The 13,163-nt window shown below is 53.9% G+C and overlaps 5 protein-coding genes across 5 annotated transcripts; 3 read left to right on the plus strand and 2 right to left on the minus strand.

Moving 5' to 3' along the window:
* Window positions 1-85: 85 nt before the first annotated feature.
* NCS57_01061600 (uncharacterized protein) lies at window positions 86-1,265 on the minus strand (the record flags this gene model as incomplete). The annotated part of the gene is made up of 2 exons (XM_053060357.1): window positions 86-1,142; window positions 1,246-1,265. The coding sequence occupies 2 exons, from the start codon at window positions 1,263-1,265 to the stop codon at window positions 86-88; spliced, it is 1,077 nt and encodes a 358-aa protein (XP_052910751.1).
* Window positions 1,266-1,986: 721 nt separating this feature from the next.
* On the minus strand, window positions 1,987-2,895 carry NCS57_01061700 (Protein GET1; the record flags this gene model as incomplete). The annotated part of the gene is made up of 3 exons (XM_053060358.1): window positions 1,987-2,348; window positions 2,405-2,591; window positions 2,641-2,895. The coding sequence occupies 3 exons, from the start codon at window positions 2,893-2,895 to the stop codon at window positions 1,987-1,989; spliced, it is 804 nt and encodes a 267-aa protein (XP_052910752.1).
* Window positions 2,896-2,981: 86 nt separating this feature from the next.
* NCS57_01061800 (uncharacterized protein) lies at window positions 2,982-4,043 on the plus strand (the record flags this gene model as incomplete). The annotated part of the gene is made up of 1 exon (XM_053060359.1): window positions 2,982-4,043. Exon 1 carries the CDS (start codon window positions 3,012-3,014, stop codon window positions 4,041-4,043), a length of 1,032 nt encoding a protein of 343 aa, XP_052910753.1. The 5' UTR covers window positions 2,982-3,011.
* A 3,219-nt stretch (window positions 4,044-7,262) lies between these two features.
* On the plus strand, window positions 7,263-8,965 carry NCS57_01061900 (Peptidase A1 domain-containing protein; the record flags this gene model as incomplete). The annotated part of the gene is made up of 3 exons (XM_053060360.1): window positions 7,263-7,445; window positions 7,508-8,600; window positions 8,652-8,965. 3 exons carry the CDS (start codon window positions 7,263-7,265, stop codon window positions 8,963-8,965), a joined length of 1,590 nt encoding a protein of 529 aa, XP_052910754.1.
* Window positions 8,966-10,244: 1,279 nt separating this feature from the next.
* NCS57_01062000 (Aa-trans domain-containing protein) lies at window positions 10,245-12,114 on the plus strand (the record flags this gene model as incomplete). The annotated part of the gene is made up of 3 exons (XM_053060361.1): window positions 10,245-11,138; window positions 11,243-11,405; window positions 11,459-12,114. The coding sequence occupies 3 exons, from the start codon at window positions 10,245-10,247 to the stop codon at window positions 12,112-12,114; spliced, it is 1,713 nt and encodes a 570-aa protein (XP_052910755.1).
* Between the last annotated feature and the right edge of the window lie 1,049 nt (window positions 12,115-13,163).

Consider the following 13,163-nt stretch of genomic DNA (forward strand, 5'->3'; position numbering starts at 1 on the left):
CCCTTGACGGGTATAGACCTCTCTGTATGAATAGGTTCTTTCTCAGTGGATTGGTTGGGATAAGAAGCGGTCGGCGGGCTAGATACTAGCTATCACTATCATCATCCGCCGGCTCTTGCTGCAATGGCTGCAACACATTCTGCGCATATGCATCTGCGTCCCTTGTGATAGTGCCAATGTCGATACGGTTGCTCAGCGCATCGTTGACGCCCTCCACCACGTCCCTCTCCTCCATGACCTCGCCCATGAGGCGCACCTCGTGGGACCAGTAGGCGTGGCTACGCGAGCGAAGTTCTTCGTCGCGCAGCGCCGTGTTCTTTACTATTCCCAGTGCACTGAGCTTGCTCTTTACAGATAGCAGAGCGCGGGACGTTGACTCGATACGCTCAACGGCCGAGGGGGGCTCGGAGAAGGCCCTGTTGGTTGAGGACAGGTAAAGCAGCCATGCAAGGGCGGCGTTGAAGGCCGCGAGGGCAACTAGACGCGCAGCACGGGATGTCCAGAAGAAAAAGTCAACCTCTGGTAGGCGGAGCGCGCGAGCGTTGGCTTGATAGTTGTAAGAGTTGACAAAGTAAATGTCAAGAGCAGCAATGGCAGCGGCTACCATCGTAGCTTTAGCCCGCCATTGATTGCCTGCCTTGCCTGTGAAGGAGGGGCTCGTTACGACGGCCACGGCGACGAGGTTGGCGAGGTGAGGCCATACGAGCTGGGGAATGGCGTAGTAGAAGAATGTTCTCGGGTCGTCGGAGTGGCAGAAGGGACAGTCGGCCAGCACCCCGGGTCCATACTGAATGTATAACAGTCTGCTCTCGAGGTTGACGAATCTCATGCGCAGCGCCTCATCCTGCTTCGTCAAGGCGTTCCCAGGCCTTCCAGCAGCAACACGGTTGAACAGAACATCGACGGGGATCTGCAGACGACTCTGCGTCGCCTGGAAGAGGTTCTCAGGCGCGAGGAAGGGCAGCGACTTGAGGATGTATGTGAAGGAGAGGAAGGCGAGGAGACCGAGTGCGACGCGGACGCGGGGCGGGACGGGGACGATGGGGACTCGGTGGGAGCTCGAGCCGTTGCGAAAGGAGCGGTAGTACGAGATGGCCTTGGGGAGGAGCATGGGACCGAAGAAGATGACGAGGGAGCGGATGCTGGGCCGTTAGAGTTAGCTGGGCTTGCACATGCGAGTGTGTATGTGTAAGTGGACGCTGAACGAGCAAGCAGAACACATACGCCTGGAACAGGGGAACTTACGAATCCCACGGAATCGCCATGATGGCGGATATGACACTCTCGATCAGAGAGTCTCTGATATCCTTTGGTGTTGTTTTCGGTAAAAGTTGACACGGTTGAAGTATTCAAAGGGCGAAAGGCAGAACCAGTGACGTCGAGGGCGATTACTCAAGTACCCTACAACTTCATTAAGGCAAAGGTGTCGCTAAGCCGGGAGAAATGTGGGGAGCCAGGAAGATTGAAGGTGGGGCCGAGCGTTTTCTGAGAGAGCAAAAAGCTCGAGAATTTCTTCTTGATCTACTTTTTCTTTCTCTTCAACACAAACTTCTCCAACCACAAACTTCTTCTTCTCACTCTTTGTTATTCATTCACTCACTTCTTTGTCCGTCTACTCCTAATCATAGCTCGATAGCGCAATCACATGGCTTACGCGCCCGTTATTCACGTCTCCCCGTCCCGACTCGCCGCGTGACACGTCCCAGATATTCACTCCATTCCAATTGGCACTTTCGAAGCTTTGGCGATCCTACTTCTCCGTGGTCGCTAGAGTCAATATGTTGCCTAGATCAACCCCAAAATACCCTGCCAAGGGTTATTCTCTGTCGTGTTACAAAGTCTCAGCTCCGGCAATGATGAACTTTGCGTCAAATTTATCAAAGAGATACATTCCAATCGTAGTGGTCAACATTTGCGTAATATTGTAAAAATGCTCCCATTCTTTGCGCCGTAGCGAATGCACAGATATCTACATATTTGTCCGCTTTATAATTCCTTCTTCTCCGTCTCGACCTTCTCGCTCTGAGCCTTGACGGGCGCCTCCTTGGTCTTGCTCTGCTGCTTGGCGTTCATGACCAGGCCCGCGATACCCATGATCAGGTCGCTGAAGAGGAGGATGACTCCTGTGCAGGCCAGCTGCCACGAGGCGATGCTGACGCTCCCCATGGGTCCGCGAGGGAACGACAGGATCCATTCGGCGTAGTAGGGGAACCAGCCGTACGGCAGCCAGAACATGGGCTCAGTGGCGTACCAGAATGGCAGGAAGTATTGCGGCGCGCGGGTGAGGACGATGCGGGCTCCGGTGAGGGAAGTGTCGAACTTGGATCGTGTGGCTGCCATGCTGTTCTCTGTAGGCACACGTGTCAGCTGTGTCCGTCTCTATCCAGCTGGTTTGTAGACGTACTCTTCTTCTCAAGCTGCTCGAGCAGCTTGTCGTGCTGTCGGCGCAGCTTCGCCCACTTGGCAAACTCGTCCTGGCTGCTCGTGGCCTTGAGCTCCCGCTGGACCTTGAGGTACTCTGCCTGCATCTTGCGCTGCTCGGCCGCCGCCTTGGCCGTCGGGACGGGGAGGAAGTTGATGAGCGTCCAGAGCTTAAAGCAAGGTCAGCAGAAGCTTTCAAGGTACTCCGGAGACACATACCAGGTTGTTGATCGTCTTGGCTCCGATGGCGTTGACGAGGTGGACGACGACCTCGATGAGGAAGATGGAGAGCATAAGGGGGTGAGCCATGTTGACGGATTCGGTGCAGTAATCGTGGGCTATGTGCGCATTGCGTGGTTCCTCGAGCGCCGGGTGAAGCTCGTTGTCGATGCTGTTGGCGGTGTTGGAGGTTCTTTTGTCAACGTGGTGTCGGAGCCATGTCATAGCCCCGACACATTGCATGGAGGGCTCCATTTCAAACCCCTCCACACCACCAAAACCCTCTCTCCCACTTACCCTATACATCTCATCTGGAAAGCTTCATTTCACAGTTTGCCACCACTTTATTCGGCATATTCACTTTTGTTCAAATGTCAAGAGCACTTGATGCAAGTGTCAAGGAGTCTCTCAAGCATGGTGATCACCGTGCCGTGTTTGATGAGATTTCTACCGTCCTCACAGAACCCTCTAACGAGCTCCTTGAGATTGAGCTGTTAGGCAAAAGCCACGTACTTGACCCCAACGAGATAATCCTACGGGATGATAATGCCATTGCAATCCCAAAACTACGGCTCGTTCAGGCCTTCCTGGTAGCACACAGAATATTTATGAGCCATATAAAAGATGGCAGCACAGTATCGACTGACGAGATCTTAAGGTCCACAGCAGTTATGTTGCTGATGGATCCGGAGCACTTGACCGCTGCCAACACAAGAAAGAGAGTCCTTGGGAAACGACTCGAAGGAGAAAAAGAAAATGCCAAGGAAATACTACGAACGGAGAAGGGTCTGATGGATAGCTTACTGACCAGCCGCCTTCACCGGCATACAAAATCACCAACGCTCTGGAATCACCGTCGATGGCTGATGGACCAGTTCCGCCTTCATGAGTTGGACGTCCCTGCCGAGGATGACGTTACAAGAATCATCATGGTATCCGGAGAGCGACATCCGCGAAACTACTATGCCTGGTGTCATGCCAGATATTTAATCAACACTTTTGTCGCCCCGTCCCCAAACATGAACGAGGTCCTACCGCGTCTCGTCTCAGCAACGCAAAAGTGGTGCTTCGCCCATCACGATGACATTTCCGGATGGCAGTTCCTCATCTTCCTCCTTGACAAGCGACCACCAACCGAGACATCGCCCATCTTTCGCGAGACCCTCAACCTCGCGGCGTCGTTCAAGTGGCGCAACGAGTCGGTCTGGTACTTTCTCCGGCACATGGCCGCCTGGGGCTCCACAAACGCCGACCTCGACGTGTTTGAGCTCGTGCGGAGGACACTGTGGGAGAGTGCACCAGAGGATGGGTTTGAGCAACTGACGCTGCAGAGGGCCGAGAAGTGGCTCTCAGCAAGTCAGGGGTTGACCATCATTGACGCTGGGCTGGAGGAGATGCCGTGAGGTCAAGTCTGTTGGATGCCTCTCGGTGAGACAGGGAGGATGCATAAAGCTGAAGTAGAAACAAATCTATCAGGGCTGGATTATGCTGTCATGGCGCGTAACATGTTGAGTAGTGTTTCAAGTCCCCGATAACCTACGTAGCATGGCTGTATTAAAATGAAGATCTGCCGTCCCTCCAAGTGTAGATTCCTTTCCACGTGCCCGCAATTAATCTATCAACCATGCTTATCTGTGCTGGACGCATTGAGATGAGCAGAAGGCCGATTTGCATTGAAATTGGACCCGAGGTGATGGTGTTGCACCGACGGGGAAGGCCAAGACTCTATCTTGCTGGGGTGAGGGCTGGAGATCTACGGAGGCCAGGCCGGGCCTTGTGGGTGCCGTCGTTTCAAGAGCGACCTGGGTCGCGGGTAAGAGATGGAGCTGTGGGTTTATTTGCTTTGGAAGGCGAAGCGTGGGATGAAACTTGTTTTGAGAGTTGATGAAGTCATTTGGTCGGCGGTAGGACGGTGAGGTGTATAGGGGCATCTAATGAAATGGAAATGCGGCGCGAGACTTGATGCTACGTCGGAGGAAGTTATCAAGACGGCGATACCTGTTTGGGAGCCAAGACTCGATGTTGTAAGCGTCTCGCTATACATAGGATTCTGATCAATCACTTCTATTTAGAATGCCTTAAGAATGGATCTTATGCCGTACACCAAGAGCTTTGACTTGGACTTTGTCTTATGCGCAGGGATATGCCAGTTTTTACCGTTTTGACCGTTGACAACCCTGCTCAGTCGCCGAGGTCGTTGGCCGATGATATCTGATATCTTGCCCGTCTTGCTCGAGCGTGTGGGGAAAAAGGCAAGCCAGGTTTGACGCCCACGAGGTCCGTTGCATCCATCAGACCACGGACTCCTGGATGTTGCATGTCAGCTACTACAGTAAGCGGGCAGCATGCGGCACCCTGGAAGTTTCTCTCCGTCTCCACGACACGCGTAACGACATGCAGTAAAAAATGTTCTGAAAATTGGAGCCTCAAGACAGAGCTGAGGGAAACTGAGGCTGGCTGGCGGCTAAATAGTTAGGGGATCTAGTAGCTTTGCTGTGGAACTTACGCGTAAGGGGAAAAAAACGACGGTGCATGCATCGAGATGGACTTGAAGGAAACAGCAGACGCACTGCCCAATGGCGGCTGAGTTCGATGCGATGCTGAGACAGGGGAGGGCCTAGCTTCTGACGACCGCGGCCCTTATCTTCCATTGGCAGCTGTGGTCCATTGCAGCTTGAATTGGTGAATGTGCGTTCAAACGGTGCTTCACGTGTTGAACGCCAGAGGCATCAAGCTTTCTGGTCAACGTTGAAACGGGGCTTAAACGGGTCAGGGCCACAATGTCTGGCTGTCAATTATCAATCAATTGACCGCTCGAGTCTCTCAATGTCTCATCGTTTGACATCTCGGGGACGCGTGTTCTCCCCAAGAAACTTTCTTTTCAACTGATTCAAGTTCGCCCAAAGCTTGTTCTTCTTTTTTGCCGCTGGGCTCCACGTTGCAGCACCTGTGTCACTGTAGATCTCTGGAGGGGGTGACTGACAGACGGAGAATGCATCCAACATACGCAAGCTGCATGCACTCGGTCGTGTCGGGTCAGGGGCAGCAGAAGCAGTGAGACTCTGGGCGGCAAGCCTCTCGTCTCGGGATGTTTCTTGGTAAGAGAGGCGAGACATTGCAAACGGACAATGAGTAGGTATGCAATTGTTTCCAATTCTTTTTACTGCAGCACTCGTATGTATCCTCAGAAAATACGAGATCAATACCAAAAGCACCTGACCAAAGAGGACAGGCATCTTCGGCCGATAGCACCGCAATATCCACATTCTGATGTGCCCCCCGGGCCCTCTCTCGCACCGTCGCTCCCCAGGCGGCTAGCAGCAATTGGACCACTCAGTGAATGACACCCCCTGGCCCCGCGAGAGATGAACATGCGGCGGTGGCCCGGGGGTAGGAAAGCCAGTGATGATGGGCAGAGCTGCAATGCTCCAGATGCGTCCTTGTGCCAAGGGCCCCCGGCTTGCTTGCTCACCGTGGGTCTCCAGCCAGCTGCGATGCCGTTGTTTGACTGGCATGGACGGACGATGCGGGAGACAAGCCACTCTGGAGCCCGTGGGGCGGGTTTTGTTTTGTTGTTGTCTTTCTGTTGTCTTTGTCTGATGCTTGTTGGTCAACGAGGCGAAAAAGGAGGCTCGTCGCTGATTCAGACACGCAAAGATGGACGGCAGGTACTTGATCTTCAGGTACCATTGGCGATGATCATTCACCAGGGGAGGGTCCTAAAGAGGTGGCCCTAGCCTCCATCTGTAGTAGCCCGAGCGCCTCGAGATAGGGCATCAGCACCTTGAAGGTCGACTGCCTGACTGGGATGATAGCTACAACCCACCCAGGTCACTCCCGTCCCGTCTCGTCTGTTCTCAGCTCTCGCTCGTCCTTGTCTTGAACCACCTCCAACCTCCACCCTCTCCCCATACTTTACCCACCTTCTTCTTCGTCACTCTCTCACCCTCACTTACTTACTCACCTTTAACCCGTAATAATCCCTCTCTCCCTCCTCCCCTCTCCTTTGCCTCTCTTGTTTCCTCTTTTTCTTTTTTGCATCTTGCCACCTTTCCTTCCTTCAAGTTCTTCTTCTCGTTCCCTCGGCATCCTCGGCCAAGTACCTACTCCAACTTCCGTCACCGTCCCAATCCTTGACGGTAGCATCCGAAAAGGCCGCCTCGACGACAAGAGAAGCCTTGTTCCAAAGAAGGCTCGTCAGTCTCACCTGTAACCTCCGCCCCAAGAAGCCAAGCATTTCCTCTGCGTGCGGGCTTTTGTGTGTGTTTCCAGCATCTCGCTTGTCCCTCCACTTGCCTGTGTCTGGTGGCATCCGGCATACCATTGTGCCGTTCAAGTTTCCAATGCCGGCCTCATAATTCTAATCCTTTAATACATCGCGCCAGCCGCTTGCCTGGTTCCTCTCTCCCAGAGGCTTCGCCCCCTCGATTGTCAACTGCTGCTCCGGTTCGCTCTCCAAAGCCGGTCGCGTCTGAGACAATCCGTGACGAGCTGGTCCAGCCCGGTTTACTACACCACTCGGATCGTCCTCTCACTGTTGCATCTTCTGGTTCATCCGCGGATATATCATCGGGAAGCCTCCGTTTCAAGCTTTCCCGAGGTTCCTACTACCCGCCTACAAGATGCGTCCATCAGTTTTGCTGGCACAGCTGGCACTATGCGCCTCATCCGCCAATGCCTTTTTTCCCTATGACCCAGATTGGCGTCGAGATGTAGAGCAGAAACGTGTCACAAGGAGCCATAGGAGCATTCGAGGTCAGGAAGGTCGAAGTGTGCGAATGGGGATCAAACAGAGGGCCGCTCAGGTTTGTTTCACCGCAGGAATGCCATTGCTGTCACCTTTGCATTAACCCAATCACTGCTGCAGAACAAACAGCCCATATCCGAAAGAGCTGCCCGTGAGGCAGCACGACTGGTGGCCAAGTACAGCGGCCAAGACATTCCGAGCGACAGCGAACTGGCCAAGCGAGCCAACGAGTACGATGTCATGGAGGCTGTTGAAACCAAGGGAAAGTTTACCGAGGGAGTCAACCAGGATGGAACCGACTACTCTTACTTTATCGAGGTCGACATCGGATCCAAGAAGAAGCCAATTTACATGCTCATCGACACGGGTGCTGGTTCGAGTTGGGTTATGGGCGCCGACTGTACGAGCAAGGCATGCGCGATGCACAACACGTTTGGCCCTGACGATTCGGATTCTCTGGAGTTGATCAACAAGCCCTTCAACATTGCGTACGGCTCTGGCAAGGTCAGCGGTGTGCTCGCAAAGGACAACATTCACGTGGCGGGCATGGATCTCGAGTATCAGTTTGGATTGGCGACCAACACCTCCGATCAGTTTGTTCAGTTCGCATTCGACGGCATCTTGGGTCTTGCCATGAACAAGGGCGCAAACGAGAACTTTCTGTCCACCCTGGAAGCATCTGGCAACATTGACAAGAACATCTTCTGCATCGCCCTGAACCGCGCGTCTGATGGTACCAACGAGGGCGAGATCAGCTTTGGCTCTCCTAACCCTGACAAGTACAGCGGCAAGATCACATACACCTCTCTTCCTGACGGCAAGGACAACGACTGGGCCATCAAGATGGACGATATGGGCTACAACGGCAAGAATGCCAACATTGGTGGAATCCGCACCTTTATCGACACAGGAACTTCTTTCATGTTTGGTTCGTCTGAAAACGTCAAGAAGCTCCACGCCCTCATCCCCGGAGCTGAGAGCAGCGACGACACGACATACAAGGTTCCCTGTGACAGCAAAGGCAACTTGACCGTGTCCTTTTCTGGCGTCGACTATGTCATCTCACCAAAGGATTGGGTCTCGCCCCCCAACAAGAACGGCGAGTGCACCAGCAACATTTACGGTTACGAGGTTGTTCAGGGAGCTTGGCTGCTTGGAGATACTTTCATCAAGAACGTCTACGCCGTCTTTGACGCCGACGAGCGACGAATTGGTAAGTTGGAACACGTAGCTCTTACTCGATCTGCTCACTGACAGAAAACAGGATTCGCCAGCAGCGTCATCACAGGTGGCTCTGACAAGGAAAGCTCCAAGACCAAGACCTCAACTTCTTCGGCCAAGGCAACCAAGACTGCTGACGACTCGGAGGAAACTGGCGTCAGCGCCCTCCCCGACTCGACAGCAACCTCAGGGCCAGACGTCGGCCTCGGCAAGGAATCCATCACCACTGGTACTTCCACCTCGGACGCGAGCCAGTCCAGCGAGACCAAGGACTCGTCCGCACCCACAGGGCTGCTCTCACAAGCCCGCTTCACATTCATTTTCTGTATAGTACCATTTTTCGCCCTCCTGGTCTAAAGCAACCAGACGAGCGGCAGTACATTCTTTAATATCACCTACGATACACACAATTTCGCACCAGAGACGCGCAGATACGGATATACATATACACGGGGGACACCACTTAGATCATGCACGACACGACGGCGTTCGTGCAGGGACATGGCAGCTGTGCAGATGGGACAGAATAGACATGTTGCAAGTCGCCTCCCCATAGACGCGTGGGATGACAGGATGCGTGGTGTGACGGGCAGATGAGCATGATGGCAAAGATACCCGCCCCAGGGATAGGAAATACATAGGTAGGAGGAGGAAACAGAAGGCTGAAGCCACGCTTGAATGGTATTCTTGATAGAGAAGAGCCCGCAGCCTCAATAGACAAACGTCTTTGGATCAGTTTTTGCCCGTGAATTGATGTTCATCAACTACCAAGGCAGACTCAATAAGTACATGCGAGCCCTGTCGGAGACGACATAGCCCCGAGGCTGCGCACATCTGGTGAGCGTCGTTCGAGGTGCAGCCGGTGTACACTGAAGGTGACCATGTCATAATAAAGTGGTCACAATATGAGGATCTCCTCACCAAATCGATACTACTATTTCTGTCGCCCGGTCCTAGTACGGAATGGAGGTAGTTTGTGTCTCCCATCCCACTGGACCGTTGGACCCTTGAAAAAAAGGAGACGGGTGTGTAAATTAGACCCCTATTCCGACAACTTCGTATTGGGCTGCAGTTTGCGTTGCGGCAATGCTGAGTAAACATGTCTATTGTATCCCATTTTTAGAGAGCCATGATCCTTCAGCTGAATCAAGCTATTCACAACCAATTCACAAGAAGCAAGGGACATTCCTCGTGGCATAGAGACCAACTCCTCCTCAACCTCTTTGTCTAAAACGAGCCTCTGGATCCGTGCCCCTGCATACGCTAGAGCTACGGGCGGTTCCAGCACCGAGAGCCCGATTCCACAGGGGCCCTAGGGAAGTTTCCGGGCCTTCCACAGCAGGGGGCGCAGCCAATCCCAGCGTCCATCATCCCACGGCCCTCGCCCGTCCAGTGACGCTACCCTTGCTTATCTGGGGGAAGGACAGACAGCAAAGACGGGAGGCAAAGCGCGAAACCTACAACCTCCAACTTTTTACTTCTTGATTGTCGATCTTTTTTCTGTCTCTTTTTTGTCTGTACATTTATTGCGGCAGCTACTCCTTCACGAGCGAACGAACGAAATACACACTCTCCTCAATTTCCGCGGGGAGAAGATGCGCACGCGATACCTCGCTGTTGCCCCCCTTCCCCGACAATGACGCACGCCAGGGACAATGGCTCCCCAAACCCTCACGGCGAGGACCGCGGTCTACTGGCAGCCGGCCATGACTTTGACGACGATGACTACTTTGGCGTGGGCGACGACGATGCCCTGAGCAGCGGCAGCGGCAGCGCGGACCTGGGCAAGGGCGGCTCCGGCAAGGCCGAGGACGCCAACGGAGGACATACACCCCGGACGCCGGGCCGCGTGCGCTTCGACTTGACACCCGAGATTGTCCCCGTCAGCAACGGCGATGCATTCGGCGGACATGGGCCGCGGGGCTCCGAGGATGATAGATACTTTGATATGGAGGAGGCGGCGAGCCCTGCGCGGGCGCATCGCATGCCGCTCCTGACGGGCATTGAGGCGCCGAGCGTGACCGTCGCCAACTCGATGGGCGACCCCGGGGAGCTGGCGGAGCACGAGATGAACCGACCAAAGTCGGGTCTCAAGTCGGCTTTCATGAACATGGCCAACTCCATCATCGGCGCCGGTATCATCGGCCAGCCATATGCAGTGCGCCAGGCCGGTCTGGTCGGCGGCATCTTGTTACTGGTCGGCTTGACGGTGGTGGTCGACTGGACCATCTGCCTCATCGTCATCAACAGCAAGCTCAGCGGGACGAGCCACTTCCAGGGGACGGTCGAGCACTGCTTCGGGCAGCCGGGGCTGATCGCCATCAGCGTCGCGCAGTGGGTTTTCGCCTTTGGCGGTATGGTGGCGTACGGCGTCATTGTGGGAGACACGATCCCCCACGTGCTCAAGGCCATTTGGCCAGATCTACCGAGCGTCCCCGTGCTGGGCCTGCTGGCGAACCGGCAGGTCGCCATAACGGTGTTTGTGCTGGGCATTGGATACCCGTTGACGTTGTATCGGGATATTTCCAAGGTGAGAACCAAAAAAGGGGGAGGGTTGCCCAGGAGGGTGTCGGACGTGCTGCTTCTCTCCCGTGTGATGCTTTTATAAGGAACGGACTAATGGCTTCTGAATAGCTGGCAAAGGCGAGCACGTTTGCACTCGTCGGCATGTTGGTCATTGTCGTGACTGTGCTCATTCAGGGTGTATTGACGCCCGCGTCGGAGCGAGGGTCATTCAGCCCTTCGCTTCTCCTCTTCAATGATGGCTTCTTTCAAGCAATTGGTGTTATTTCATTTGGTAAGTCGTGCCGTTTCTACCCCTGATACAGGGACGCATATTGATGGATGTAGCATTTGTCTGTCATCACAACTCATTACTCATTTACGGGTCTCTCAAGACCCCTACCATCGACAACTTTTCCCGAGTTACTCACTACTCTACTGGAGTATCGATGCTTTTCTGCCTTGTCCTTGCACTAGGCGGCTTCCTCACATTTGGCGACAAGACACTGGGCAATGTTCTCAACAACTTCCCCGCCGACAGCACCATGGTCAACGTGGCGCGTCTCTGCTTCGGTCTCAACATGCTCACCACGCTACCCCTCGAGGCGTTTGTGTGTCGTGAGGTGATGCTGACCTACTTTTTCCCGGACGAGCCCTTCAACATGAACCGGCATCTGCTGTTCAGCACGAGTCTCGTGGTAGCGGCGCTGGTGCTGAGCTTGGTGACATGTGATTTGGGTGCCGTGTTTGAGCTGGTGGGCGCAACGAGCGCAGTAGCCATGGCATATATCTTACCACCCATGTGCTACATCAAGCTGACGACGCGGAGCTGGCGGACATACATGGCATACGCAGTCGTGGTATTCGGCGTCGTCGTCATGGTCATCAGTGTGCTCCAGGCGGTGCAGAAGATGATAAGCAGTAAGTCTCCCTACTCAATGGATATCCGAGATCCCTCGGGACCTGTCGGACCTTTCAGCATGTGTTCCTTGAAGATGGACTGACTTTTGCCTGCCAGACAAGGACGGACCGGCGGTGTGCGCATAAAGACTGATGCGACTCGGAATGTCGGATGGAAAGGTTATTGGCTTCAAGGCCAGCGAAGCATTACTTGGCCTCACATGTATGGGCATAAACATAACGAAAACAGAGCATATAGACTCCCCCCATTCGCCGGGGAGAGAGGTGTACGATTAATATACAGGACAGGGGAGGCTGCTGAGCCCGAGCACGATTTCGAGACGCGCAAGGGGAACCTTGACTGGACATCATTGGACTGTGGAGAGAGGGGCTTGCTGTCATGTACAAAAGGCGGAATTGGGTATTGGGAAACATGTGTGTATGTTAGTAGATGGACGGGGCAAGTCTTTTGTCTGATCGACGGGAGAGAATCAGGTACACCCGCGCGTGTTTTAAGAGATCCACATGGATGGGTTTGTATACGCAAGTATTACTATTACTATAAGGGACTGCAGCAAGAAAAAAGAGAGGGCGCGTGGCGTGTTTGTTCAACGAGGCGTTTGCTCGTTTTGGGAAGATCGTGAAGCATTGATCTCTCCATGACCACACCTATTCAACGCTAAACATGGAAGATGGACCAGATAGTTCTAGAACATGATCTGTTTCTGTCTCTGCCCTAGCCCCCCGCCTGCCACTATACACATTCTAATGGATCTTCTTTTTTAATGACATTTTTTTGCATCTTATTTCTTCAATAACGGGATGCTCGTCTCTCGCTTCAAGATCAAGTTTCACCGCCCAGACCATCATGACATGTTGCTCACACGATATACTTGGGGACCCCCCACCCCGCTCCAAGTACATCCATCAGAGGCTCTGTAACAGTTCCGCGGGCACTGGTTTCTCCTCCCCTTCTTGTTGAGGCTATTCGAGTTTGAAAGCCTTGCATACCAGGCCCACAATCTAGGACGAATAACCAAGCTGCGTCGTCGGAAAGTGAGCTGAGCCCGCCCATCACACACCCCATATCGAAGGAGGGGGGTCACCCGACGGCGACAACGAATCGCACGCGGGGGTAAAACAAAACGAGAGC

The sequence above is a fragment of the Fusarium keratoplasticum genome, chromosome 8 (genome assembly GCF_025433545.1).
Source record: "Fusarium keratoplasticum isolate Fu6.1 chromosome 8, whole genome shotgun sequence".
Taxonomy (NCBI): domain Eukaryota; kingdom Fungi; phylum Ascomycota; class Sordariomycetes; order Hypocreales; family Nectriaceae; genus Fusarium; species Fusarium keratoplasticum.